Source organism: Juglans microcarpa x Juglans regia, chromosome 1D, assembly GCF_004785595.1.
Source record: "Juglans microcarpa x Juglans regia isolate MS1-56 chromosome 1D, Jm3101_v1.0, whole genome shotgun sequence".
In the NCBI taxonomy this organism is placed as follows: Eukaryota; Viridiplantae; Streptophyta; class Magnoliopsida; order Fagales; family Juglandaceae; genus Juglans; species Juglans microcarpa x Juglans regia.
This window is the reverse complement of record NC_054594.1, coordinates 8,909,131-8,936,490: the sequence shown is the minus strand read 5'-3', so window position 1 is coordinate 8,936,490 and position 27,360 is coordinate 8,909,131. Positions and strand designations below refer to the sequence as shown.

General features: G+C 35.5%; 1 protein-coding gene across 1 annotated transcript; it reads left to right on the top strand.

Annotated features, from left to right (window-relative positions):
* The first annotated feature begins 7,109 nt into the window (after nucleotides 1-7,109).
* On the top strand, nucleotides 7,110-12,327 carry LOC121267796 (protein REVEILLE 3). Its single transcript, XM_041171864.1, has 8 exons — nucleotides 7,110-7,489; nucleotides 7,819-7,876; nucleotides 8,042-8,165; nucleotides 8,257-8,433; nucleotides 8,550-8,678; nucleotides 9,967-10,076; nucleotides 10,269-10,328; nucleotides 11,820-12,327. Exons 1-8 carry the CDS (start codon nucleotides 7,119-7,121, stop codon nucleotides 11,925-11,927), a joined length of 1,137 nt encoding a protein of 378 aa, XP_041027798.1. The 5' UTR covers nucleotides 7,110-7,118; the 3' UTR covers nucleotides 11,928-12,327.
* The last annotated feature ends 15,033 nt before the right edge of the window (nucleotides 12,328-27,360 follow it).

Genomic DNA, 27,360 nt, shown 5'->3' with positions numbered 1-27,360 from the left:
TTGGCCCGTAACCAAGGGCCATACTGACTCTTCCCCATGTCTTGTTGTTGTCTTGATTGATTCCTGAGCAGTGTTGTACATGTTTGATTACCCCACAATGGAAATAGAAAGGAAGAAGTCTTTCATACTTGAATGGAATCCATAATTGCTACTAGTCGATGGTTAATAATCTGTCTCTTGTCAATGGCTTGGTGATGTCTATCTCCACCTTGATACGAAGGAAGCTTCCCCAGCCAAAACCTTTTTCTTCTATCTCGACTTCCACCACCTTTCCCATACCAGAACATATTTTCACTCCTACCTCTTCTGTCATACTGGCTAGAGGCATGATATGTGCTTAAATCCAAAAAGTTTCGTTGGAGAAAGGAATGTCCTTTAGTGGAGTGTTACCATCAAAATCCTGTAGACAAACCAACATTCTGTCAAAGGACCATGGCCTTCCCTTCATAACTTTATACTTTTCACGATCATATTGAAATTCCAATAGGACTCGATTTTCACCAACATCTATAAACTGTATCCATCATTCTGGTCTCTATATTTTGGACATAGTTGTCCTAAAAGGCTCCCGTTTAATCAGCTTGTAGCCTCTCTGTTAATCAGCTTGTAAGCAACTATCAAAGCTAACAGACAACATTTTCCTTTTGCTAATGATTTGTCTATTACTTTTTGATCCAAAACAATCGCTTGTTTCTTTTGATCCGTGAGACTAAAGCCTTCCCAAAATTTTTGAAGTTCTTCCTCCATCCTATTCTCTTCAGACAAAGTTTAAAGGACAGCTCTTTATCAAGGCAAAGACAGCACCTCACCCCTCAAAGAATGAGAGGACCCTCGTCAATCTCATGAATATTTGAATATTTAAATCCACAATGGAGAGTTGTCATTAAACCACATATTTGAATCCACAATGTCGTTTCACGAGTTTATAGACTTTTTTTTTTTTTTTTTAAGGCAAGATAGTTATATTATGTTAAACTAAACAAAGAGGATTCTTGGTAGACAAAGCTACCTTAGTTACAGACACATAAATAGGTGGGTCTTTTCCACTATGAAAATGCAAAAGAAGGGGGGGGGGGATACTAATAATGGGTATGCTTCGAAATAGACATTTTGAAGCCGCCCATTGTGCTATATTACGCGCATATCAATTATGATCTCGATAAAGTTTTTTAATACACCAACTCTCAAAAGATCGCAGGAGTATTCTTGTGTCTCTAACTATAGGTTCGATGATCCAATCAGTTACTTTCTCAAGATTTTCAATCAATTTAATAAAAACTTCTGAATCACCATCGATAGCTAATTTCTTTATCCGATGTGCTCTAGCTTCTTCAATTCCTATGAATAGAGCTGTTGCTTCTCCTTGGTTGGCATTCTTGGAATTGATAAATCTGGTTTTAACAAAAACCACTGAATCATCTAGTGTTTTGCACACTACAGCTGCAGTACTGCCAGATTCCTGAACTGCTACATCAAATGTTAAAAAATAATGTCCTGCAGGTATAGCCTTTTCACACACAGGGTTACAATGATGTTTATTGCCCCATGCATTACAATGATCCCTGAAATTCTTGATGGTTCCTGTCACAAAAGTCTCAGGCCTCGTTTGTTTTCAAAAAATATCTCATCTCATCTTACCTAATCATTACAACTTTCCTAACTTCCAATACAAAATAAAATAAACAATTCAACTTTTTCAAATCTCAAAACAAAAATGATATTAAAACATATATTCTAACAATATTTTATTCAACTTTTTAACTTTAATTTAAACTCATCTTATCTCATCTCATCTCATCTCCGAAAACAAACGAGCCCTCAATTTTAGGAGTATAGGATTCATGAACAACTTTGTTTCTAAGAAACTAGATATTTTCTATTGAAATGATGGCAAACAATTGGAAGCTATGTTTATTCAGATTTGGAATACCAATGTTTTGAGGGGAATTTACAAAGCAATCAATCCAATTAACAATGTCTCTGCTTGCAAAGAAGGAAATATCAAGGGGCCAAGGTGCTTGTCTCCATAATATTCGAGAAAAGGGGCATATCAGAAATAAGTGGTCAAGTGTTTCTTCCTCTGATTCACATATGGGACAACAAGATTGATCATCTATTAAGGGAATGAATTTTTCTAGCAAAGCTCTTGTTAGGAGGATATTGTTCAAGATTTTCCAGGTAAACATCTAGTCTATCATGGATCTTGATTTTTCACACATTCTTCCAGGTTTTTGAATTGATATGCGACTGATTGCTCTCTGTGGGTATGTTAAGGACAGCATGAGTAGATTTCACAGAGAAATTTTTTGAGGTTGATTGATCCAAATTAATCTATCCTCCTTAGAGTGGAAATCAAACTGAGCTAAAGGGATATTGATGATCTCATTAACAGTGTTTTGATTCAAAAGGGTATGAAGAAGCAATTCATTCCACCTTCTAGGTTCCTCTAGTTTGAGTTCAGAGACTTTAAGAGTGAGATCTTTGAAGATAGTCTCATTTTGAGGGGTGGGAGTGAAGGAGTTAAGATTGGGGATCCACAGGTCAATCCACACTTTAGTGTTGGTACCATTATTAATCTGACGACAAACACTTCTCCTAAGAAAATTTCTTTGTTTTAAAATCCCTTTCCACAACCAAGAATCTGTCACTTTTGGAGAGATGTCAAGAAAATAATTGTTTCTGAGATATCTATTCAGAAGAAGAGTTTTCCAATTTGAAGTGCTACCATGAATCATTTGCCAGCTTAACTTGCAAAAGAGAGCTTTGTTGAAGTTGATTTTGGTGTGAGATTATGAGTTTTATTCGACTTGAAGCCCCACCAGAAATTTTTGAAAGACCTATCAATGCTTTTTAAGATGTTTTGAGGAATCCACATGGTACAGATTAAATAAGATGGAATGGTACTAGCAACAATTCTAATCAAGGTAGTTCTACCTGCTTGTGACAATTTTGCCTTCCACCCAGCAAGTTTTTGACTAATTTTTTCTTGGACCTCTTGAAAAAACAATTTTTTGGATCTAGGAATGGTTAAAAGAATACCAAGATATTTAATCCTAGAATTTGTAGTTTTGAAACCCAACAAGTCTTTTATATCTCTTCTATCATGTAGAGTAGCGTTTTGGCTGAATTGAATAGAAAACTTTCCTGTATGCACCTTTTGTCCAGACCAGGTTGAGTATTTCTCAATACAATTTTGGAAGGCTTGAGCATTTTGGATAATGGCTTTACCGAACAAAATGAGATCATCAGCAAAGAGCAAATGTGTGAGAATTGGGCCATTGTTGTTGATTTTAATACCATTGAGGGTATTATTCCTCTATTCTTTAGCAATTAACCTAGAGAGAACCTCAATGCCCAGGATAAACAGAAAATGAGACAGTGGGTCACCTTGTTTAAGACCTCTAGAAGGAGTGAATAACCCTTTTGGAATCCCATTGTTTATGATAGAAAAACTGACTGTGAAAACACATTCCTTTATCCAATTGATCTATGTGGGATGAAATCCTAAGCAGGTAAAAATTTTGAGAATAAAAGACCATTCCATGTAGTCAAATGCCTTCTCCATATCTATTTTGATGGCCATTTCCCCATTTTTCCCTTTTTTCCTTTTTAAAAAATGGAAGACTTCTTGGGCCAAGATGGTATTTTCTTGAATTACTCTACTAGGAACAAAAGTAGTTTGGTGTGGAGATATTAGTTTTGGGATAACAGCTTTGAGTCTATTAGCAAGAATTTTGGAGATGAAATTGTAGCAAACATTTGAAAGGCTAATGAGTCTAAAGTGGTGAACCATATTTGGGTTTCCAGTTTTTGGAACAAGAGTGATGTGGGTGTGATTTATCTCTTTGAGCAAGTTTCCATGAATGAAGAAGTTTTTAATAGCTGCACACACATCTTCTTTTAAATATTCCAAAAATGTTTAAAGAATAGACTAGTTAACCCTTCAGGGCCAGGAGCTTTTGGAGTTACGGGTTTTCTTGATGACCTCCCAAACTTCCTCATCACTAGGTATCACACAAAGGCGTTGATTATCACTGTTTGAGAGTTTTTGCAGAAAGAGATTATTGAGCTCATGTGGAATATCAGGATTAGTGGTTGTATAAATATCCTTGAAATGTTTAATAAACTTGGTTTGAATATCAGTAGGATTAGAGGTCCACTGATTTGTGTCAATTTTCAAGCTGTCAATGTAATTTTTTTTTCCTTTTCATAGTGGCAGTCATGTGGAAGAACTTTGTGTTGAGATCCGTGGTAATGAGCCATTGGATTCTAGATTTTTTACGCCAAAGAATCTCTTCCCTTGTCAAGGATTCATTCAATTTTCCTTTAAGCTCTTCTTCCAAGAGATTGGAATGAGAAGTAGGAGTATTGGATTGGATGAGGTTAAGGGAGTTGGTCATACTTTTTATAGAAGTTTGAATATGACCAAAGCAGTTTTTGTCCAAAACTTTTGAGCCCTTTTTTCCTCTCTTAGTTTTTTTGTGAGAACGAAACTGGGGTTACCTTGAAAGTTATTGTTCCAAGCTTTTTGAATCACCAATTGACTTGTAGGATCCCTTATCTAAAATTCTTCAAACTTGAAGCTGGTGTGATTTTTCTTACTGCCTATAGTGTTTAAGAGGATGGGGGCATGATCAGATGCGTATAAAGGAAGGTTCTTGACAATGGCATTAGGAAAAAGGAGTGACCAGGTATTAATTGCTATTCCTCTGTCCAATTTCTCTCTTATGTGATTCAGACCATTCCTATTATTAGACCAAGTGAAGATAGGACCAGAGAAACCTATATTTACCATCCCATTCTCATTCATAATTTTTTTGAGTCCACTAGGAGAAGAGGTAGTTGCATAAGGTTTTCCTCCAAACTTTTCATTTTGACCAAGAATGTTGTTGAAGTCTCCTACCCCAGCTACAGGTCCAGTAGAGTTATTGACCATGTTATGCATGGTATCCCAGAATTTCCTTTTCCTATTGTATTGAGCAAGGCTATAAACAAGACTAATTAACCAAGGGTGGTGTGAAGGACTTGAATATACCATGCAAGCTATTATATTAACATCTAAGTATTAAGCTCAACATCCATATCATCTTTCCACATAAGCAAAAGGCCACCCCATTTACCTACTGGTGGCATATTTACATACTTAGCAAAATCAAGTCTATTTACAATATGTAAAGTATTAACATTATTCAAAAGAGTCTCCGATAAGAAGACTGCATCAGGTTGGTGGTGCCTGATGTTTGCTCTCAAATTTCTGACTGCACGAGGTTGGGCAATCCCTCTGCATCCAAGATATTACCTTCATTGCTGATTTGATGGCAGATTTTGCCTTGCCACAATAGCTTCAGCATCACTTGAAAAAAATTGAATGGTTTTTGGTTCAGACTCATTACTAGAGTTTGGGATCACAAATTCTGATCAAGAGAATACTCAGGCCTTCTTGCTTTCCTTGCCTTTTCTCAGCTTTATCTGTGATTTGCTTTTGTGTTTTCCAAGAGCCAGGCCGAACGTAAATCTGGAAGGCGGAGTGCTATGGGAGTTGGGTTAGGCTGTGTTTGAATGTTGAATTGAGTTGAGTTGAGTTGAGTTTAGATGATAAAATATTATTATAATATTATTTTTTAATATTATTATTATTTTAGGATTTGAAAAAGTTGAACTGTTTATTATATTTTGTATTGAAATTTGAAAAAATTGTAATGATGAGCTGAAATGAGTTGAGAGGAGTTTAAGAAGCAAACGATTTAGAAATGAATAGCAAGAAACTTGAGATTTCTATTTTAATAGAAATCTAATATTTTTTTATTTTCTAAAATGATTGCGAAAATATAGACAAATTTTTGTTTGATCTTTTGTAATTACAGTTAAAAAATTAGAATCTCAATTGAAATTTTCTTCGAGATTTAAAAGAATTTGTTACACTTTTTAATGTAACAGACTGAGAAACTGATCAAATTAATGTCTTATAAATAAAAATTCTATTTTTTAATTCTAAATTCTATTCCTTTAATTTATTAAGTGAAAATAAATCTTATATGACCAATACAGAATGTTTACAATTTAGTTGCAAATAGTATTTTTTGAATATTTAAAAACATCAAATCAAAATAAAAGTGAAAATTAAATTTTAAAAAATATATTATTTTAATTCATAGTTGTAAATATATTGTTAAGAGCACTGGGGTTCGATAAAATGAAGAAAAATCTAAAATTTGAATGGATTGAGAGTTAAGGCGCTGGCATTGGATTCGGTAAAACTCAAAACTCAAAACTCAAGTTTTGAGCCATGGGAAATTTAGTTTCATCTTTATATTTGAAGACTTACTATTCATAAGTCTATCCTATTATTTTATTACAAAATACAGGAGATTATTAGTTTAGGTTTGAAAATTAGTTTGTGAAATGTGTTTGTTAGGTAATTAGGTTGAGAAAAAAATTAATTGTGAAACAATAATTTAAATATCAAATTAAATTATTAATGTACATATGGTTAGTGTAATTATAAAATATGAAAAAAATTAAAAATATTATTATTAAAAAAATAATATTATATTATATTTTGATGAATCTAATGACTAATCTAATGTGAAATTATAGATATAGATGTTTTGAATTTATAAAAAATATATACTTTTCATTAAATTTTAAAAATAATTTTGATAAAGTCAATATTAATACGCTAGCAAGGAGTGAGTCTATCGTTTTTATTATCATTTTTCATTAAATTTTAAAAATAATTTCAATAAAGTCAATATTAATACTCTAGCAAGGAGTGAGTCTATCGTTTTTATTATCATTATAGTGGACTGTTTTTGTAAGAGGAGCAACATTTTAAATTCATATACAACACTTTTATATACTTTTTCCACATTTGATTTGCGTTATTTTTTTAATATAGAATAATTATTTTAACCAAAATATCGGAGTTCACAAAAAAATACATAAAAATATTGTGTAACAGAAGTCTTTTAAATTAACCTAGAGGTATACGAGGAGCCACGTGGTGCATCCACAATCACCGTAAATTCTAAGTTCCAGAAGCTTGAAAGAAACGAAACCGCCACGTGTACGGTAGTCCGAAAAGTGGTAGGCACAGTCTACAGACTCTGCCTCTGTATATGAATATGGGATTCAAAAGTCGGTCGGGTAGTTATCACTTATCATTTAGGAAGCAAACAGAGGAAAAGAGAGAGCGAGCAAGAAACAAAGGTAATAAGAGCTTTGTGGATTCAAGCGTCATGGTGTCTGTGAGCCCAAACCCTGCTCAGGGGTTTTACTTCTTCGATCCCGCTACTATGGACCCTCCTGCCGGTCCCAATTCTCTGCCGCCGCCGACCACCACGACAACCACCACCGGCGCTGTAAGTGCTTCTGCGGCGTCGTTCCTGGATGATGCGAATAAGAAGGTCCGGAAACCCTATACGATTACCAAGTCAAGGGAGAGCTGGACGGAGCAGGAGCACGACAAGTTCCTCGAAGCTCTCCAACTGTGAGTGTTTGTTATTCCTTGGAAATTGTTTCTTTTCAGCGTTGGGAATTTGTTCTTTCTCTCTCTCTCTCTCTTTTTTTTTTTTTTTTTTTTTTTTTTTCTGTTTGGCTGCTGAGAATATTGAGGAATTGGGGGGAAATGATGGATTTTTGTTTGTATCTTGGGGTTTTCAGTGGAAGATTCTAGATCAAAATAATTGAATGCCAAAATTCTGAACAGTTCCCTGAAATACTTATTGTTATCGGAGCCGTTTCTGTATATGAGAGAAAACCTTCTGGTTCTGTTAATTGTTTCTAAATTAATTTATCTTTTTGCTTGAATCATTTCAGATTTGATCGGGACTGGAAGAAAATTGAAGCATTCGTAGGGTCTAAGACGGTTATCCAGGTAAGTTTAGTGGTGCGGACTTACTTATTACCTTGAAATTGAGAAACTATCGGATAATGTGAGCATGAAAAGCTTTTAACTGAGCCTTTGTGTTGGAGACTTAGTCTATTGTCTCGTGTTCCACTTATCCCATTGTCTTTGCCTTTACTGTTCCTCCTTTTGCAGATTCGTAGTCATGCACAGAAGTATTTTCTGAAGGTTCAGAAGAGTGGAGCAAGTGAGCATGTGCCACCGCCTCGACCAAAGAGAAAGGCAGCTCATCCGTATCCACAGAAAGCCCCTAAAAATGGTTAGTATGGTTGGCCTTCTTCTTCTTCTTTTTTAATGTTGTAGTTTCCATTAGAATTTGAGCTGATCTTTCGCTTGTGTGAATTTTGCAGTTTTAGTTTCATCCCAAGTTACTAGCCCATATCAATCTTCATCTGCTATGCTTCAACCTGCATATGTTTACAGGCCAGATTCATCATCAGTTCCTGGGAATCCAATAACCAGTTCAACCTTGTCTACAAGGAGTTTTAACTCTGCGCCTGTAGCCTGTGTCTCACAAGTGACGAAAGGTTTTGAGCCGTTCCTACCTGATTTGCGAGTTGAAACTTGATTTTATATTCTTTTCTTCTAAAAATATGTTGGCCTCATTCTGTTTACATAACATATACTTGTTTGGGTTTTTTAGATGATGCGGGATTGGTTGAGCCACCCATTGCAAATAATTGCTGCTATAGTAGTAGTAATGAAAGCACTCCAAGGACTTGGCCAAGAGGGGAAAAGGTCGATCAAGAGGATCATGGAAAGCCAGTTAGAGGTTCGTAATTTCGTAATTTTTTTCTCAGTTTTCTAATTTAATAATTGAGGTTTGGGCATAATCAGAGAGTGAGTTCCGCTGTGCCATGTTTCCTCACTACAGAACTATGAGAATGACAAATGGCATTCCCTCCTTTAAACATTTTTATTACAACTAATCATGCAGTAGCACTGTCATAATGGAATCTCTGAGGGTGCGGTTCTCCATCCATTGACTTGATTTTGGCTTTCTTGGGAGTTTTCAAATTGATTGTGGGTTCAAGGGATTCCATTCCCACGTGTTCATATCAGGTGCAATGCATTCTGGAGTTTGGTTCTAACAGTAGTTTATCAGGAAAAAGATTATAGCAAAAGAAAAAAAACTTCCATGATGTAAATCCTGGTTGGGTTAATATGTTTCCTCTTTTCCTTGTGTCTTTTCTAAATGCTGCATGTCTCAACTGTAATTCTTTTCACCCATATGCTTCACCTTTGATTCCAAATTTTTTTTTTTTTTATTTATTTATTTTTTTTTTTTATAAGTATTCCAAATTTATGTTAAATATACAATCATTTATCCTTCAACTTTTGGAGCTCATGAATGCACAAGTCTAGCTTTTCTTGTCTGGTCAGACTTCGCTGATTTTATATTAGCTTAACACTTGAAAGTGCATGTTTTATTTTTCAATCACCTATTATTTTGTAGCATCCCAGTAATCATGGGTGATAAATTCATTGGCTATTTACTAGGTGAAACTGGGTTTATAAGTGATTCTAGGAAAACTTCAAATTGATTTTTAGGGTTATAGCACAGATGTTGCTGTCATTTCTGTTAGTATCAAAGCAATTTAGTCAAGAGTGTGGGATTTGAGCTGTGCCACCTATAATGGAATGACCTATCAGTGACCTTAAAATTTAAGGGAGAGGTAATACCTCGAATTGGGTATCGAAGATGGTGAATGGAATCCCACATTGCTAGCAATGGATAAGTTCTTACCTTCTGTAATGATTCCAAGAGGTTTCAATTGCAATCTACTATTTCTTTTGTAAGGATAGGCTTAGATGTGGCTTGAGCTTTCCTTAGGTCATTACAATTTGGTACTGTATTAGCTTGGGAGATACTCAGGCTTTAGAGCACATGCTAGAGAACCTGTATTTTCTGGAATTCACCTTCTTCTGGAGTCAAGTATTTTCTGGTCAATGCTGCTTTAAACAGTTGTAGTTATTAATATTGCTTGTATTTTTTATTATCAGTTCATGAATTTTTTTGACCTACTATTGCTGATAAGCTTACTTTCCGTTTGATGCAGTAATGCCAGATTTCGCTCAAGTTTACCAGTTCATTGGCAGTGTCTTTGATCCAAATACCACTGGTCACTTGCAGAGACTGAAGCAGATGGACCAAGTAAATCTGGAAACTGTACGTCCCTCCTCTTCAAAAGTCTAGTTCTTTTGTTTTACCATTTTTCTGTGGTTATCAGGTTTAGTAGCAAAAGAATCCTGTCCCGCCCCCTTGTTCTCAATAGAGATTGTATGCTTTAGATTTTTCTCAATTATTTTTTCTCTGATGAAGCTGCTGATTTATGTAACAAGTTTATGTGCATTATCCCAGGTATTGCTGTTGATGAAAAACCTCGTTGTCAATTTGACAAGTCCTGTGTTTGAGGATTATGTAAGTCATTTCTTCTATGCCCAGTATTTCTTTTGCTTCATGTTGTTCTGGATTTATCCTATATGTTTTCATGATGCATCTATCAACCCTAAAACAGCTATTGCTAATGTTAATTTTAGAGATTTAGGTTTGAAGTCTGGAATCAGACAGCCACCCATTCACATTCTTGTTATATAGAATGTCATGGAGGCATGTGCGTATGCTGCTCTTCTGTATGGACTCGATCATGTAGTTTACTTGTAGTTTACTAGCAATTGTATGTTGATGTCATGAGAGAGAGAGAGAGAGAGGGAGAGAGAAGTAAATGTGGCTATAGGTGTAGGATGACTATTAATACAAATCATGAGAGAAGCATTGATCTGGAAGCATTCGGATACATTCTCTAATTGTGGTTATCGCAACCTACCTAGTTACCACACAATCTTGCTCCATCATTTTGGGCCATGGAAATTGTATTTCAAGTGAAAACTTGGGGTTGTTCACCGAATTTAGGGACCTGAAATTTAAAGGGGGTGAAGTTCTATTAGCTTGAAGACTTGTAACATATTCAATTTTCATATAATATCACTGTTTCAAATTGGCAAGTGTTATCACTGTTTTCTTATTAATTAGGGAAAAAATTTCTTCCCAAAAGCTTTTTGCTTGTTTGCGGTGTTTTAACAGCTTCTATTAAATGTATCATCTTTTCCTTCTATAGTTCAAAAATTTTATAGTTAGCGTAAGGCTTCAGCTTCAAAACTTAACTTTGAGCTTGATATTAAGACATTTGATAGTTTTATCCTGGCATTCGCTCATCTTTGATTTTACCTTAACTGGATGTTCAATATGGTGCTTTTATATTTTTTCGAGAAGGTGTTCTTAGTGGATTGTATTTGATCCCAGATTGATTGTAAGTTACAAGATCTGAGGTGATTTTTTTTTTGGCTTTGGGTTGGAGGATGGGGGGTCGAGATATGGTAGAAGTTGCTGTTTGAAAAATTGCAATAACTAACAAGACTAACAAGATCACCTTTATGTTTTTTTAGACTTTGCTTCCTGACCAATATGCTAAGTTGTCCTTTACATAAGTTGAGAAGGTGCTCTTACCTAGGTTTCATTTACTACTGAAAGTATGTTTCAATTTGTGGAATGGTTGTAGAAGAGCCACTACTACCTTTATAGTCACACTTGGAGATTTAGTACTTGTTTCCTATTCGTAAATTCACTAGAAGTTTTCTTTGGAAACCCTTTTTTGATGGGGAATTATCTGGCTATGCATTCTACAATGTTTTGATGTTGGAATAATGGCTTTGTGGGGAATAATCTATTATGCATGCTACATTAGTATGATGTTTCGATGTAACTCTAGAAAAAATTACGGTTGTGCATCTTGTCAAATGGATTGAGCTTCCGAAGCCAATCAAAAATATGATTAACAATTTATCCTATATTACTTCATTAAATGATAAAAACAATCTTCTCATTTGTAAACTATTTATGAAATTGATACAGAAAAGGCTGCTTTCATTGAACGATACTGACCACGAGAAGGTCAAATCTGGTAGCTCCTGCAACAATCTCTGTTCTGATCAATCACATAGTGCCATTCTATCTGCTTAGGAAGTGAAAGGTACGACTAATAAACAGAAAATGCCGGGCTGAGCAAGACACATGGATATGGCATTGTGATAACCCGAAATCTGTGTACAGAGGAACTACCAGTTCGTAGCACTACTGCTGTTTGGCTAATTATGTACTTGTTGTATCCATTAGTGTAGGATAAATGAGCTTAGTATCGAGAGCCATCATCTGTATAGAGTTGCAAGCGTTTTGTGTCATTCAGTTTTGACTGTATATAGTTGTAATTTTGTTTTGGAGGTTTTGCCTACTTGAGTAGTCTTAAGAGTCATCTCTGTCATCTTCTGGGTAATTGTTTATGATGAGATGATGTAAGTATGCATCTTGTCCTTGTGTATGAACAAACTTTCAGAGTAGCTAAAATACTCATTTTCAATGTTATCTTTGCTACCTAGATCTCATAGTTTTACTAATCAAATTTTCTTGGCCGTTATTAAGGAGTGAAGTTATTAAGGATGGGGTATTCGAACCGCTCGCGATGGGGTTAATAGCACAACGGAGCTCCAATGAATCGGGCAAGTCTTTGGCAGTAATAGAGTATGGTGGTGGTGGTGGTGGGAGAAGAGGTCCCGTTTTATTATCTCTCAAGAAGTGGAAGGAAAGGGTTAAGAGGAAGATGGCCATGGAGCTTATGGAGTTGTGCGATAGTGTTACAAAACCTCCATTTTGTGTGTTGAATACAGAAGACTAGGCAAGGGTGGATGGGAGAGCATTAGAGATAGGAGAGAGATAAAGTACAACTACCATCAACAAGGGTGAGTACGGCAGCAGGAAGACCATACAAGGCGGTGTTACAAGGGTGGAAATCGAAATATGGTTTCCATTGGGAGGAGTACAAAGCAACATCCGAAGAGGGGACGGTTTGAATCAATCGAGGTTGAGATTCCGATTGAGAAGAAGTGTTGACGCTGATGAACCACCTAAAGGGGTGTACAGAGTCCAGACGGACGAAACTACATGGGGGGCAACAGAAGCCATCCCCCTTGGAACTCAGTATTTTATTCTTTCAATGTGAATAAATCAGAAACAAAATAAACAAGAATCTAAAAACATTCTGCTGATTAAGAGTGCAAGTTCTTAAATATTTTTTTTTTGCTTTTTCATATTTTTTTAGTTTGACAAGACTCTTTTTATGGGTTTTGTTTGTATTAACATAATGTTTATAATTAATTATTTACTTTTTAGTTGATATTTGTAATATTTTTTTTTTTTTTTATCAATGAATGGTTATATAATTTTATTTTAAACGTATTCATATCTTTACCTTGTTTAGGTGTTGTTGTTGCTCTTTTAATTAATGCATGTTAAATAGAACATCTAAAACATCTATTTCTTTTTAATTATGACTAGTATTTTATTATCTTTTTTGAAGGACCGACACTTGGATATGAATTGAAAGAAATTGGTTAAGGAGTAGCTCTATAGATTTTGATTTTCTAAAGATGTCTTATATGCATTTGAAATATTTAACGATATATAAGTTTTGCCATATCAAAAAATTGATTAAATTAGCCTTGCGTTTTATTTTGTGAGTTGTTAATGGGTTGTTTTTAATTATTTTATTTTGAAAAAAATAGGCTGAATGATATAGGCATACCAAAAACTATTGAATCGTTTTCCAAGAAAAATCTTGTAGATATTTCATAAGTTGAAGCTGTTTCTACTACCAATGTTGACACTTTAAATCCTATGCAAGACTTGATTAGAAATAAATAAATAAATAAATAAATCCTATGCAAGATTCTAAAAAATACCCAGAGTTCCACCTGAAGAAATTGATACTTCTAGATTAGTGCGTGATCCAGGTTTTCTTCCTCCAATATGAGATTATCATATGAATAAGCATGATGAAATAAGATGAGGATATCTCAAAGTTAGCCAATATCAATTTTCTATGGAAAAATAGCCATATTCTGAAAAAATTGGTCATCCTAGTCGATATCAATTTGAGTGGTTTAAGCTATTTCCTAATTGGTTGGAGTATTCACCGACAAAAGATGCTACGTTTTATCTTCCATGTTATCTTAACAACAAGAAACCAACTGGACACCTAGTTCAAATGTGTTTACGGTAGAGGGTTTTCACAATTGAAAAAAAGTTCAACAATAAAATGCCTGCACCTTTTTGTGTCATGTTATCTTTTCAACAAGAAACCAACTAGACACTCTGGTTCAAATGCATTTACAGTGGAGGACTTTCACAATTGGAAAAAATCGTTAACGAAAAAGACTTTTTTAGTGTCATGTGGGTAAAGACTTCAGTTCACCGTATATTGTTACTATCAAAGCTTGTGCAGATTTGTCAACCAATCATAGCATTTTGAAAAAGTGATGCGTCAACAAAAAATACAACAAATCTTGAAGAATCGACTTCAACTTAATGTTTCGATTGGTGTTCTTCGATGACTCACTTTTCAAGTATGTGCTTTTAGAGATCGGGATGAGAGCTTAAATTTCAGAAATCAAGGTAATTTTATTGAAATGTTGAAACTCACAAAAGCTCGAAGTATGATTTGTTATGATATTGGGAATGCAAAGTTTTGTTTTTTTGTTGATGAAGTCTATGATGAGTCCAAAAAAGAACATATGGCTATGTTTTAAGATTTGTTGACATAAATATTTATTGAGAGCAGTTTATTACTCTTGTGCATGTTAAGGATACTGTTGCAACAACTCTGAAGAATGATATATCTAATATTTTATCTCATCACAACCTCAACATTTAAAATATCCGAGGTCAAGGGTATGACAATGCTAGTAATATGCGAGGTGAGTGGAATGGTCTGCAAGCTTTATTTTTACAGGATTGCCCATATGCATATTACATACACTACTTAACACACAAACTACAGTTATCTCTAGAGGCAACCTCAAATGGCCATGGGTTTGCTAAGAGACCCACAACCATTCGTAGTCATGATTCTTGGTAGAGTTTGAAGTTAGATCTGTTAAGTTTTGGATTTGTTTTTCATTTTTAGATTTTTTGTTGTTTTGGATTTTTTGGCGTTCCCCGATTGTCTATTTGCCATGGGTGGGTGGTGTGCGAGCTGGGGAAGATGTTCATGGGGGCCAATCCACCACCCAGTATCCATACAAGGGCACCCGCCCATCCGGGGCTGTGTCGGGGTCCAAGGGCCCAAATTGTCCCCTCCCCCCCCCCCCCCCCCCCCCCCCCCCCCCCCCATGAGAGGGCGGGGGGCGGGTAGCACTCCTACTGGAGTTGCTTCCTCGATTTATGATACAATAACATCATATGAATTCATACTTATCTTGCACTTGATGAAGAAAATTATGGAAATCATTGATAGTTTTTGTTAATGTTTACAACAAAAATCTCAGGACATCTTGAATGTTGTGAATTTGGTCTCAAGTACAAAAGCATTTATTCAAAAAATGAGAGATTCTAGTTAGAATACATTATCTGAAAGAGTATTATTGTTTGAAAAAAAAAATGTATTGTTATTTTGTAAAGGTCACGAGATTGATGTCGCTAATATGAATGTTCTTTAATGCTGGTCAGGGTTGTTAAATCTACAAGAAATGGCAATCAAGCATCATTATAGAGTGGACATATTCACTGCTACTATAGACTCTCAATTGCATGAGTTAAACAATAGATTTAGTGAAAAGGCAATAGAGCTTCTTGTGCTTAGTTCTTCTTTGGATCCCAAAAATACTTATCTATCATTAATATTGACAATATATGTGGTCTTGTAGAAAAGTTTTATCCAGAAGATTTTATTGAACAAGAAAAATCAACTAAGATTTCAATTGCAATTACCTGCACAATGCGCTTATCGTCCATATCTACATGACTTGTCCACAATTCTTTATTCATGTCTAGTGGTGAAAACTACTAGAATGCCAGGCTTATTGTTTGGTTGACAAATTGATTCACTTAACTTGACATTTCCAATCTCAGTGCAATACTGAGTGAGCTTTTTCAGCTATGAACAAATTAAGACAACGCTTCGAAAAAAATGGAGGTTGACTTTCTTGGATATCATTTGGTAGTCTACATTGAGAAGGAATTGCTGAAAGATTTAATACGAAACCATAATTGATAAATTTTATTCAATGAAAAAGTAACAAGTTCAATTAGCTTAATTGGTTATGTTTTTTTTTATACAAATTTTTTACACGTACTTTGGCTCCCCCCCCCCCCCCCTCCTCTCACGCGGTTACATTAGATTTCTAGCTCTGTCCATATGTACAGAAACCTTGTCGAAACACCACAATCCAGTGGCTGGTATTCCGATGGATGATTTGGCAATAGTAATGCTTGCAATAAGAGCTGAGAAGCAAAGCACACTCCCAAGGTGGAAAATGGCGTTCGGGTAGTGGTAACTAAGGGAGATGATGACGAGAATACCCTTGAGACACCTTTGGCAACGTCAAAACATATGGTAGAAGGGTTGATCTTGGGGAAGAACTGAGATGAGGCAAGGGACTGCAAAGATATGAAAAATATGAAAAATTCTCAAGATCATCTCCTAAATTACAGCTTTCACCCCCAAGATAAATTATATCATCTAGTCTCGTCCCATTATAAATATTTTCTTTTTTCAATTTAATTTTTTCACAATCAATCATGTACAACTATTCCATTCACCAAGGTACAAGCCATTTGAAAATAGTCTGAACAAATAAATTATATAATCTAAAAGTATAAAACTAAAAAAAAAATATATATTATCTTTTCTTATCATAGCTGGCTGCCAAAAAGTTAAGGAATAGTTTAGATTCAGAGATGAGTTGAGATGATTTGTAAATAGTAGAATAAAATTTGAATTGTTTATTATATTTTGTGTGAAAATTTAGAAAAGTTATTTTGTGATTTAAAAAAGTTGCATTGTTTATTATATTTTATGTGAGAATTTAAGAAAATTGTAATAATGAGATGAGATGAGTTGATGTGGGTTTTGACTCTGACTCATAGATTGTTTTTTGGCTTATTTTCCTCCTTGCACCTTTCCAATGACTCCAAGTTATAGTTTTCTTTGGGAGTTTTACTATACAACCACCCACTGTTCACACAACCTCACACTCCAGCCTACATGGTTTTTTTTTTAAAAAAAAAAAAAAAAACGTGCAGGGTCCAAAAGCTTCATTTCAATTTCTCAATTTCTCTCCCCCCCCCCCCCCCCCCGACCCGCATTCTTCTTTGCACTCTTCTTCATAAATTCTAGAGAGAAAAAACTAAGCAAAACTCAAAAAATCCAAAATTTAGCAACTACCAACAAAAGCAAATCAGTGGGAGAAAAATCAGCCAGCTCCCGTTGGATTGGGACATGCGGATTTAAACGTGGATTCAAAGAGAGGTTTGTTATTCCTTTTTTTTTGTAAAGCAAAATAGTGAGAGACGGAGATGTGACTGTGTTTTGGCCTTTTGGATTTTTTTTGTAGAAAACAAATTTCGTGAATAGGGAGTTTCGTGTCGTCGGGAAACATTTGGATATTTTCCGCTACGGGTTCACCATTTCCGTACGGCTTCTCCAGCTTCACCATTTCCGCACGGCTTTAGTCCTCCTTTGGTATTGTAGCTGCCGAAAGCCACCGTATGTCGTCTTACAAGGGTAAGAAATTAAAGAAAATGATTTTTATTTTTCTCTTTTGGTTTAATCTCCCCATTTCTAACATTACTCATATTGTGTGTTTATGCATTTATGGATCTGCGATTTGATGTTTGTTTAATCTGCGTTTTGTGGGGTTTTTGAGTTGTTGATGTTGTATGTATGCCACTGATTTTTTGGTTGTTGATAACATCTAAAATGATCGAGATTTATTGAATGGGACTGGTTGGAAGGGGAAAACACAGAGGGAATATACCAAAAAGAGTTTCATAGCCTTGATATACAACATGGTATAGGGTTCATAAGCATGGTCTCAAATTCTTGAAAAATTAAAATTTATACATTTTACTAGCTCCTTTAAACAGAACCATACATCCAAGATAGCAAAAAGATCTAGAAGTGGCTTGACCCTGCTGTTTTCACACCATGGTGCCATTCCATTCTTATTTTAAAATCAACCACAAAATGCATTTATATTTGTTCTGTGACATACATGACTTTACTTCGCTTATTCTTTAACACTCCAATTAAATTTGCTTTAATCTCATAAAAGAAATAAACATTTTCAAAACAAGTTTATTTTCTTTAACCAAATAAATTTATTACACAAAACAATGTAACAAGGATGTGATTACTTGTTTTCTTTCAATAATAGTGGATAACTAGTCATTTTCATCTGTAAGACCCCTAGACATCAAATATCCCCCTTTTTGACAAAAAAAAAAAAAAAAAAAGGTTAAAGACCACTGGATTTTAATCAAATAGCCTTTTACGATAAAAAAAAAAAAAAAAGACCATTAAGAGATGATGGATAATAAATTAAAATTATGGCAAAGAGCATACTAGGTTGGTGGATGATATGATGTTGGCCAAAGCTTGCATTGTTCTTCCCACTCTTCTTTTGATGATGCAGCAGATTTGCTAACCTTAAAAAGAATAAACCCAAGAGAAAAAATTATGAGTCTTAACTAGATGCTTAGTCCCACAGTAGAACATACAAGATGAATAATAGGAACTATCTTTGACTGGTAAGATAATGATTTAAGAAAATTTCACTTTGACAATGGATGGATAACTTGTCTCTCTTGAGAAAGTTTAAGAATCAAATGGGTGGTAATTTGAGCTTATGTTGTTTCTCTTGCATGTATTTTAAATGCAAGTGTTTTACGCAGGTCACCACCAATGTAGCTATGGCACTAATCAGAAGATATATATTACTAGTTCTTCCCTAAGCTTGAAAATAGTTTTAAACAAGAATTAACTTGCACATTAAGATATCAAAAGGACGACCCACTTTTGTAATAATTGCACTAAGCCGATAGGCATTTACGATCTCTCGTACATCACGTTGCATGTTGTCCAACTGATTGTCATTTTCACATGCACTGAATTTCAAACTAATGGGAATGTCACTTTGAATTAGGCTTTGAAAAATTAGTCAGTTTACTCTATTTCCTCCAATCATTAGAAATGGGCAATAGCCAATTCACCCTTGTTTTCAGAATTTTTCATCAAAAGCCATTTTTCTTTCACTAACTAGAATTTCCTTCCTTTTAGTATATAAACTATACCTTGTGAATGTATGTTGAGGGATTTCTATGCTGATATGATATTGTAATACTCAATACTTATTGAATAATAGCGTGATAGGCAAAGAGGAAGATGGAAGGCCTCCCAGGCCTTCTACATCGATTTCATTGACCTAGGTATGATACACATTGGTTATTTGAAAATATCGCAGTGTGAGATATTGTAGCATTTAGTTAATCCATTGTTTATTTGTATATTATAGGGATATTATGGTACTGTAAATCCATATAACCTGTCATATATGATGCCTCCAAATACATATCCAAATCTATATCCGTATGCTTGGGGTAGCCAGGTAAAGTTATTTCAGTATATTGATTTTTTTTTCGTGCATGGGTTTGAGTCATTCTAACAAAATGGGTAATTGCAGCACTTGGCACTGTTGCCCTTTGGATACCATGCCATCGCCTCCGTCGAGTAATCCGGAGGAGTTGAGACGAGGTGAAGATACAACCCAGGTAGTTCATTTGAGTCTCTTTTTATGGATTTTTCTTGTACCTCTGTATGCGCCCTTATTGAATAACGTGCATTCCGAAAAATGCATCATTCGGCGATGCCACCATGCGGACCTTGGTCCTATTGTTGACGACATTGTTATCCCAACCCAGTGTAGTACTATCACACAACCAACGCCACCTGGCAATGATGAGGTATGATATGTTTCACGTTTTTAGATTTTTCTTCTTGTTGTTCCATTTTTAATGTCTTTGTTTAATTTTTCTAGAATTTTAAAATATTCAGGATGGGTCATGCATGCCCAATGGGACTTAATATCTTCAGAAATTGGTTGAAGTATTTTTTATGGCTGTGCATTTATATTGCTATTAGTTAGTTAGACTCGTTTAGTTAGCATTTTATTTTAGGTGGTCGTGCATTTGATTTTTGCACTGTTGGTACAGGTATAAACCACATAATGAGCAACGAGAGGAGGGATGCTTTCAACATACATGATGGAAGATTGGGCGTGTAGCATTTTTGTGAAAATGGAAGTGTTCCATTTTCTTCAAGTATAATATTTTCAAGAAGTGTAAATCATGATATGTAAAAGGGTAATCTATATGTAAAAGGGGTACTATTTTTTTATGTGTAAAAAAATAGGAATTTATTGAACTTTTTAAATATTTTTTGTTCAATTGTGAAATGCAATGAGGAGTGCGTCTTATTGTTCAGGATTTTTGGAATGCATCATGCTTAGGTACGAGATGCCTTTTGCCTTTCTACTTTAGAATGCCTTGATGTTTTACCTTTCTGATTTTCAACCTCCTTTATTCTATTTTAGAATGCATTATTTATGGGAGAAACTCCAGCTAATGAGATCAAACAATCACATGCCTCTTGTCATGGTCTTTGGATAAATATATGCCAACTCACGAATTGGTGAGCAAATGGGCAGTTGGCAACCATTAAATGAGACCAACTATCTAGAACTTGATCAGTATCAATGAATCTAACCAAATAAACAGAGACAACTTGCCGCAGGTATCAAAAAAGAAGAAAAATGTGTCACGGTTTTGTCCCCTAGTTCCATCCCTCATTTCATTCAAATCCAATAATCAGAAGATTCATAACCTCATTTCATTGCATATAAATAAAGCCCACAAAACCTCATTCCATTGCATATAATCAGAGCTCCATCCCATTCAAATCCCACATTTAACTGTAATAAAATATAGTTTGGGTTGTCTAAGCAGCACCTCATTCCATTGCATATAAATAACATACTCCTTATATCACAAGTATTAACTAACACTTACAAGTCAACATACAACTGTGGAAGGAAATACACCAGTTTAGTTTTCAAAATAAAATAACAAGAATGTATTGTATTTCTCTAACTTGAGTTTAAACAAATACAACAACAAAGACAAAACCAGCAGCTAAAACCATTATTTGGCTGCAACTATTTCCATAAATCTTCAGTCCTGCAAGTGTCCAAAGTGATGTCCAATCCCATTTTGGGATATCCATCATTATTTTTGTAGAACCCACCAGGTAATTAAGGAAGGCCAACCTCCAAATACAATGTACATGAAGAGATGCGTGATGTAAACACTGGCTGAAAAGTCTAAGCACTTTTTTGCCCTCTTAATCAGAGAAGGCCTATATGCAACCCTGCACAAACAAGAAAGGTTTTCTAATCAAGAAGATAAAACTACTATTTATCCTCTTATTTAAATAAAAAGATGATAAACATTTGCAACCCACAAGCATGCTTTGCCAAATTCTCTTTAGTATCCATGATAGTCATTTCATAATAAGTTTTAGCATTTATTTTATTGGTAAACAAAATTTTATTGATCATAAAATAGACAAAGGTCCCAAGTATACAGGACATAGACAAATTGGAACCATCTTCCATAACATTGCAATCTTAGAGTTGCCCTGAATGCCTCAACAAGGAGCTAGGAGGTCAATTACCATTTTTAGCATCACCCAAGTTAGCATGTAAAACTAAAATTTACTACATGAACGCAGAAACATGAAGCCATAGGGCATTTCCTCAGACAACATAAACAGCTTGTACACTTAGCATAACCCATAAACAACAATGTTTGATTCTAATTCTACAATGCTTTTATAAAGACCCAAGGAAAACCTGATCTTTCCTATAGTGAATTCAGTGTTACAATCTCTCCTACTCAAATCCCTGATATCCTCACAGGTCATTTGTGTAGTAGCAAGGCTCAAGTCCTCCACTTTTGGTGGGGGATTGTCTCTGTACTATTGTTAATGAGCCAAGGAAAATCCAAGATACACATATGGCCTCATACTCCAAAATGACTAATTAAATTTTCAATTGGAGCTCCTTGAAATAATTATAAATCCTATGAGATTCTATGTTTCAATTAATATAAAATCTCATTCACCACCCTTTTTAGACCCAGCGTTACAACCTCCATTTTTTCAAGTAATGTAAAAAGGATCTCAAGTTGTGTATCGCAAAGTGTATAATTTGTTTTTTGATCAGTAGAATAATAGTTTTTAAAGGAAATGACACATTTTAAAAGCAAAAAACCAATTCAAACCATCACAAATACAACCTGTAAAAGCATACAGCACTTTCAAAGACAGAAAAGTGGCATGGAGTTCTTACCCTGCAAGCGAGCTGAATAGAAACGAAGCAATGCCACGGTGGAGACGACGGCAGAGGGAGGCATCGATCACTGAAGGGGGTGAAGGAGGGGCTCGAAGCTCTGAAAGGGGGTTCTCTTTGGGCTGGGGTGAGGGGTCGAATTTGTTCTAGGGTTTCATGGGTGAGAGACTGTTTGGGTGAGGATGATAAACTTTTCTTCTAGCCTTTCAGGACTAATAGAATACCGGCGTTGGGGGATCTCGGCGTGAGGTGGTGTTCGCTGGGCTTTCGGGAGGGAAAGAAACATATCTGGCTTTCGGGAGGGAGAAAGGGGACTGAGGAAGGGGAGAAAGTCTCATCGAGTGAAGGAGGGGAGGAAGCGAACCATGATGTGGTCGACCAAACCGGTTCGCCACGTCAGGTGTGCGGAGGTTGTGCTATAGTGGGGAGGTTGTGTAGAATATTTCTTTCTTTGGAATCTTCCTATCTTGTTACTCTTTTGAGATTTCGAGATATTCAACTCTAAAAAGAACTCATACAAACAAGGGCGGAACAAACTTCTAAAACTTGTTTTTTGCATATACGTTAGTCCTCGAACCAGTTATGAAATAATATTTTGGCATTGATTGACTCCATTAGATATCCATATTTATTTCCAAATTATTTAGTTTCTTTTCCTCGATTTGTTCCTTTTGTTCTTTTCTGAATAAGAGGAAAAATGAAATTTAGTGAAGTTAAGTTTTAGTTTTTTTTTCTTTTTTTGGTAAAATGGATGATAATGAAGCATTTTTTATGAGTTTTTTTATGTGTTGATATCTTTTTTTAAAGGTCTCTATTAAAATACAAAACTTTTTGCATTTATAGACATCTATTTTTTGTATATAATTTTAGGACGTATGAATTTTTTTTTATATAATCATGTGTAAAAAATATATATTACTTATACTGACACATACGACACACTTTGCCAATCGCCCCCTCCCCCCCCCCCCCCCCCCCCCCCTCCCCTCCCCACACACCAAATTCTAGTTCCGTCCTTGGTTGTGGGTCATTGAGGTCACCACCCTCTAACTTGATAGAGTGAGGTTTTTTTCTTTGGTAGGACATTGGGTGTAGAAGTAGGTGTAGGGCAGCTAGCATTAGTGCTAGTATTCAGACTTGACCCACGATCCATGGAGTCACAAACTCACAAATACCTGAAATTATGCAAAAAATCAATAAACAATTAAAATCATACACAAGCTATTTTGGGGTTTCAAAAGTGGCACCCCAAAATAGCTTGGGGTTTCAAAAGCAAAACCGTAAAATTCCTTGGGGTTTCAATTTTGAAACCACATACTGTTTTGGGATTTTAAAATTGAAGCCTAAATTAGTTTAGAGGTTTCATAATCAACCCTAAACTAATCTAGGGTTTCAATAAACAAATCCTAACATAAATTAGGATTTTGAATTGAAACTCATCATACAAATAATTAAATTAGGGGCTCAATCTGAACCCTAAATCAACCCCAATCAACACACAAAGTTACAAACACCAATCAATCTCATCCTCTAAATCCAATGAAAAATTCCATCCTCCATAGTCCATTGTAAAAAAATAATAATAATAAAAAACAAACAAACAGAAAAGGGAAACTTTCATATTGATACTTACAGAGATGGTGAGAGAATAAATTTGGCCTTGGTGACAGCATGAGTTGCGAATAGCGATGGAAACGTCGAGTGAGTTGAGAGAAAGAGACTGAGGCAAGAGTGAGAGACAAAGAGAGCTAAAAGTGAGGATTGAGGAGGAGTCGAGACTTCAAGCACCAGGGCAGGAAGGGTTTCATTAACCCTGTAATGAAACAACATCGTTTTGGATATATCCAAAATCGCGTCATTTCATTAATGTCGTTTTGGATATGTCCAAAATCACGTCGTTTCATTATAAATCTAACTTATATTTTATATATATATATATGCATGATAGACGAAGGATATCCCAAGTAAGCCTAGGCCCAACTCAGGCCTCATCCCCATAACTCACTAACGTGTGGGCGGGGGCACGCACGTCCTCACCTAATGGGCAAGGCCTCCGTCTGCCCCTAGTAAGGTCCGAACAGTGGGGGCAGGTAGATGGGTGGTGGCGACTAGCCACGCATCCCTATTGGAGACAAAAATCGAGGGCCTGATAGTCGAAGGAGGAGATAACTGCACCAAATTCTTTCACTGGGTGGCTAATTAGTAAAAGAGAAACAATGCCATAGAGATGTTGATGGTGGATGGGGTGGCTACCTCAAGCCAACCCAAGATCTCATATCATGTTGTTAACTACTATGGGAATTTGCATTAAAAAGTATGGCAAATGATAAAGCTCCACATTTGGATGGCTTCTCTATGGCTTTTTTTTAAAACTTGATTAGAAGTGATCATGGACAACATTATGGGAGTCTTCCACAAATTCCATAAGAATGAAAGGTTTGAAAAAAGACTCAATGCAACTTTTATTGCTCTAATTCTAAGAAAACCTAGTGTAGTAGAGGTAAAACATTATCGACCTAGTAGCTCGGTGAGTGTGATGTATAAGATGCTCTCAAAGGTCTTGACAAATAGATTGAGCATGGTGGTGGAGAAGCTAATATCAAAGCCCCAACATACCTTTGTTAGAGATAGTCAAATTCTTGGCTTGGTGCTTATTGCCAATGAATGCTTAGATAGTAGACTCAAGTCAGGAGAGCGGTGAGTCCAAAATTTTGTGCAAACTTGATATGGTAAAAACCTATGACCAAGTCAATTGGAGGTTCTTGCTTTACATGCTCGAGAGATGTGGCTTTGGTATGATATGGTGTTCATGGAGCAAACATTGTATATTAGTCGCTTGCTTCTCTATCTAGGTGAATGGCACACTAACAGGCTTCTTTAAAGAGTCACGAGACGTAAGACAATGTGGTCCTCTATCCCCAATACTATTTGTTTTTGTAATGAGAAATATTTAGCAAGTTGCTGACAAGTGTTGTGAAGGGTAATTTCCTATTTGGATTCTCAATAGGTGAAGCACATATCGACTCACTCAACATATTTCACCTATTATTTTCCAATGACACTCTAATATTTTGTGGGGCCAAACATGATCATATTCAAGTTTTGATGGCTCTTCTTCTATATTTCGAAAATGTTTCAGGTTAAAGATAGAATTGGCCAAATCAGAAGTAGTTCCGGTTAAGGGTGCTCCTAACGTGGATAATATGGCTTCCATTTTGAGATGCTAGATATCACACTTGCCGATGAATTATCTTGGCCTCTCTTTGGGTGCTCTATTCAAATCAAAATCAATTTGGGACAATGTCCTAGAGAAAATGGAGCTGAATTTGACTAAGTGGAAGAGCATGTACTTTTCCAAAGGTGCTAGGGGGTCACTTTCAGTAAAAGTACCATTTCCAACTTGCTAACATACGTCCTATCATTATTCTCACTCCCCACCAAGATAGCTTATTGCGTGGAGAAACTACAGTAGGATTTCTTAAGGGGGATAATTTATGAGCTTAGATTTCACTTGGTAAAATGGGCTATGGTATTCTCCCCTGTTTCAAAAAGAGTATTGGGCATTAAGAATTTGCAGATTTTTAACAAGGCTTTGTTGGGCAAATAGCTTTGGAGACACCACCAAGAACGAGAGTCCTTGTGGAGAATTGTCATAGAATTGAAGCATAGTGAAGCATGGGATGGGGCTTTGAAAACAAATAAGAAGTGGATGGGATACATAGTTTAGAAATACCCGCTTTAAGGTGGGGGACGAATCTAAGATCAAGTTTTGGCATAACATATGGTGTGACGATAGGGCGCTCAAGGAAAGCTTAATTAGAATTCTATGGATAGTAAAAATGAAAGAAGCCTCAATTGCAAAACTCATGATGCTATCCAATGGAATGTTACATTCTTTAGAAGTGCACAAGATTGAAAAGTTGACACATTTTCTAAGTTTTATGACCTAGTATACTCTACTCATATGGTGGGAAAATCGAAGACAATTTCTTGGCATTACTCTAAGAAAGAGATATGAGGGGGAAGTTTAAGACAAGATTTCTTGGCATTACTTTATTAAAGAGAAGCTCATCATCCGCTCCTTCTACCAAGCCATGAACACGAATAGTGCAAATCCATTCTCATGGAAGAATATTTAGAAGACAAAGGCACCTCTAAAGGCAAAATTCTTTATATGGATGACTTCCTCGGGAAAGATCTTCACACCAGACAATTTAAGAAAATGCCAAATTATTGTCATGGATTGGCGTTGTATGTTTTAAACAGGGGAGTCTGTTGATTATGTACTATATTCTGATATTGTCATGACCTTGTGGAATAAATTCTTAGCTCAGGTGAGACTACCTTGGATAATGCCAAGAAGAGCGATCAATCTCCTAGCTTCTTGAAGAGGCTTCAGGTTAATTCTTAGTTTGCAAAAATATCAAAGATAGTCCCAATACACGAATTGTGATTTGGAGGGACAAGAGTGAATGAAACCTCAATGATCGAGAATGATCAATGGATGAGTTTAGAAATTTATTTTTCAATACTTTATTTCATTGGCTGGTTGTAATTAATTTAATGCAATGAACTTTCATGAATTTCTTATATTATTAAATTAGCATGCATAGACGATGTTTTTGTATATGTCCCACATACTTGAACTTTTACCTATTCTTATGATCAAAAATATTTTATTTACCGATAAAAAAAATTACTAAACAATTTGTGTGTCATGTATCTACTAAGGAGGAAGAGGATCACCAATCTGACCTGTTCAGGGGAAAATCCAAAAGGAACAAATTGATTAGAGATATTTTTATGTGTAGACGCGGCTAATTGTCAATATTATTATCCAATGTAGGGGGATGATAATGAATTGCATTTCCTAAAAGACAGACATTGAAAATAGGAGTGACAATATATGACGCAATTCGTGAACCCAACACGAAATTAGGGGTGATAAATCGTGTTTTCAGGTCGTGTTCATGTCGTGTCAAGTCATGAACATTCAACTATATAGGTCAACCTGAACCCAACCCGTTAAGCTAAATGTGTCGAACTTCCAAACCACAATTCAACCCATTTAGATAACGGGTTATGTCATGTCACCCATTTAATAATTACTTAGAAATAAGTTAACACGACATTACTCATTTAAACCCACTTATTTCACG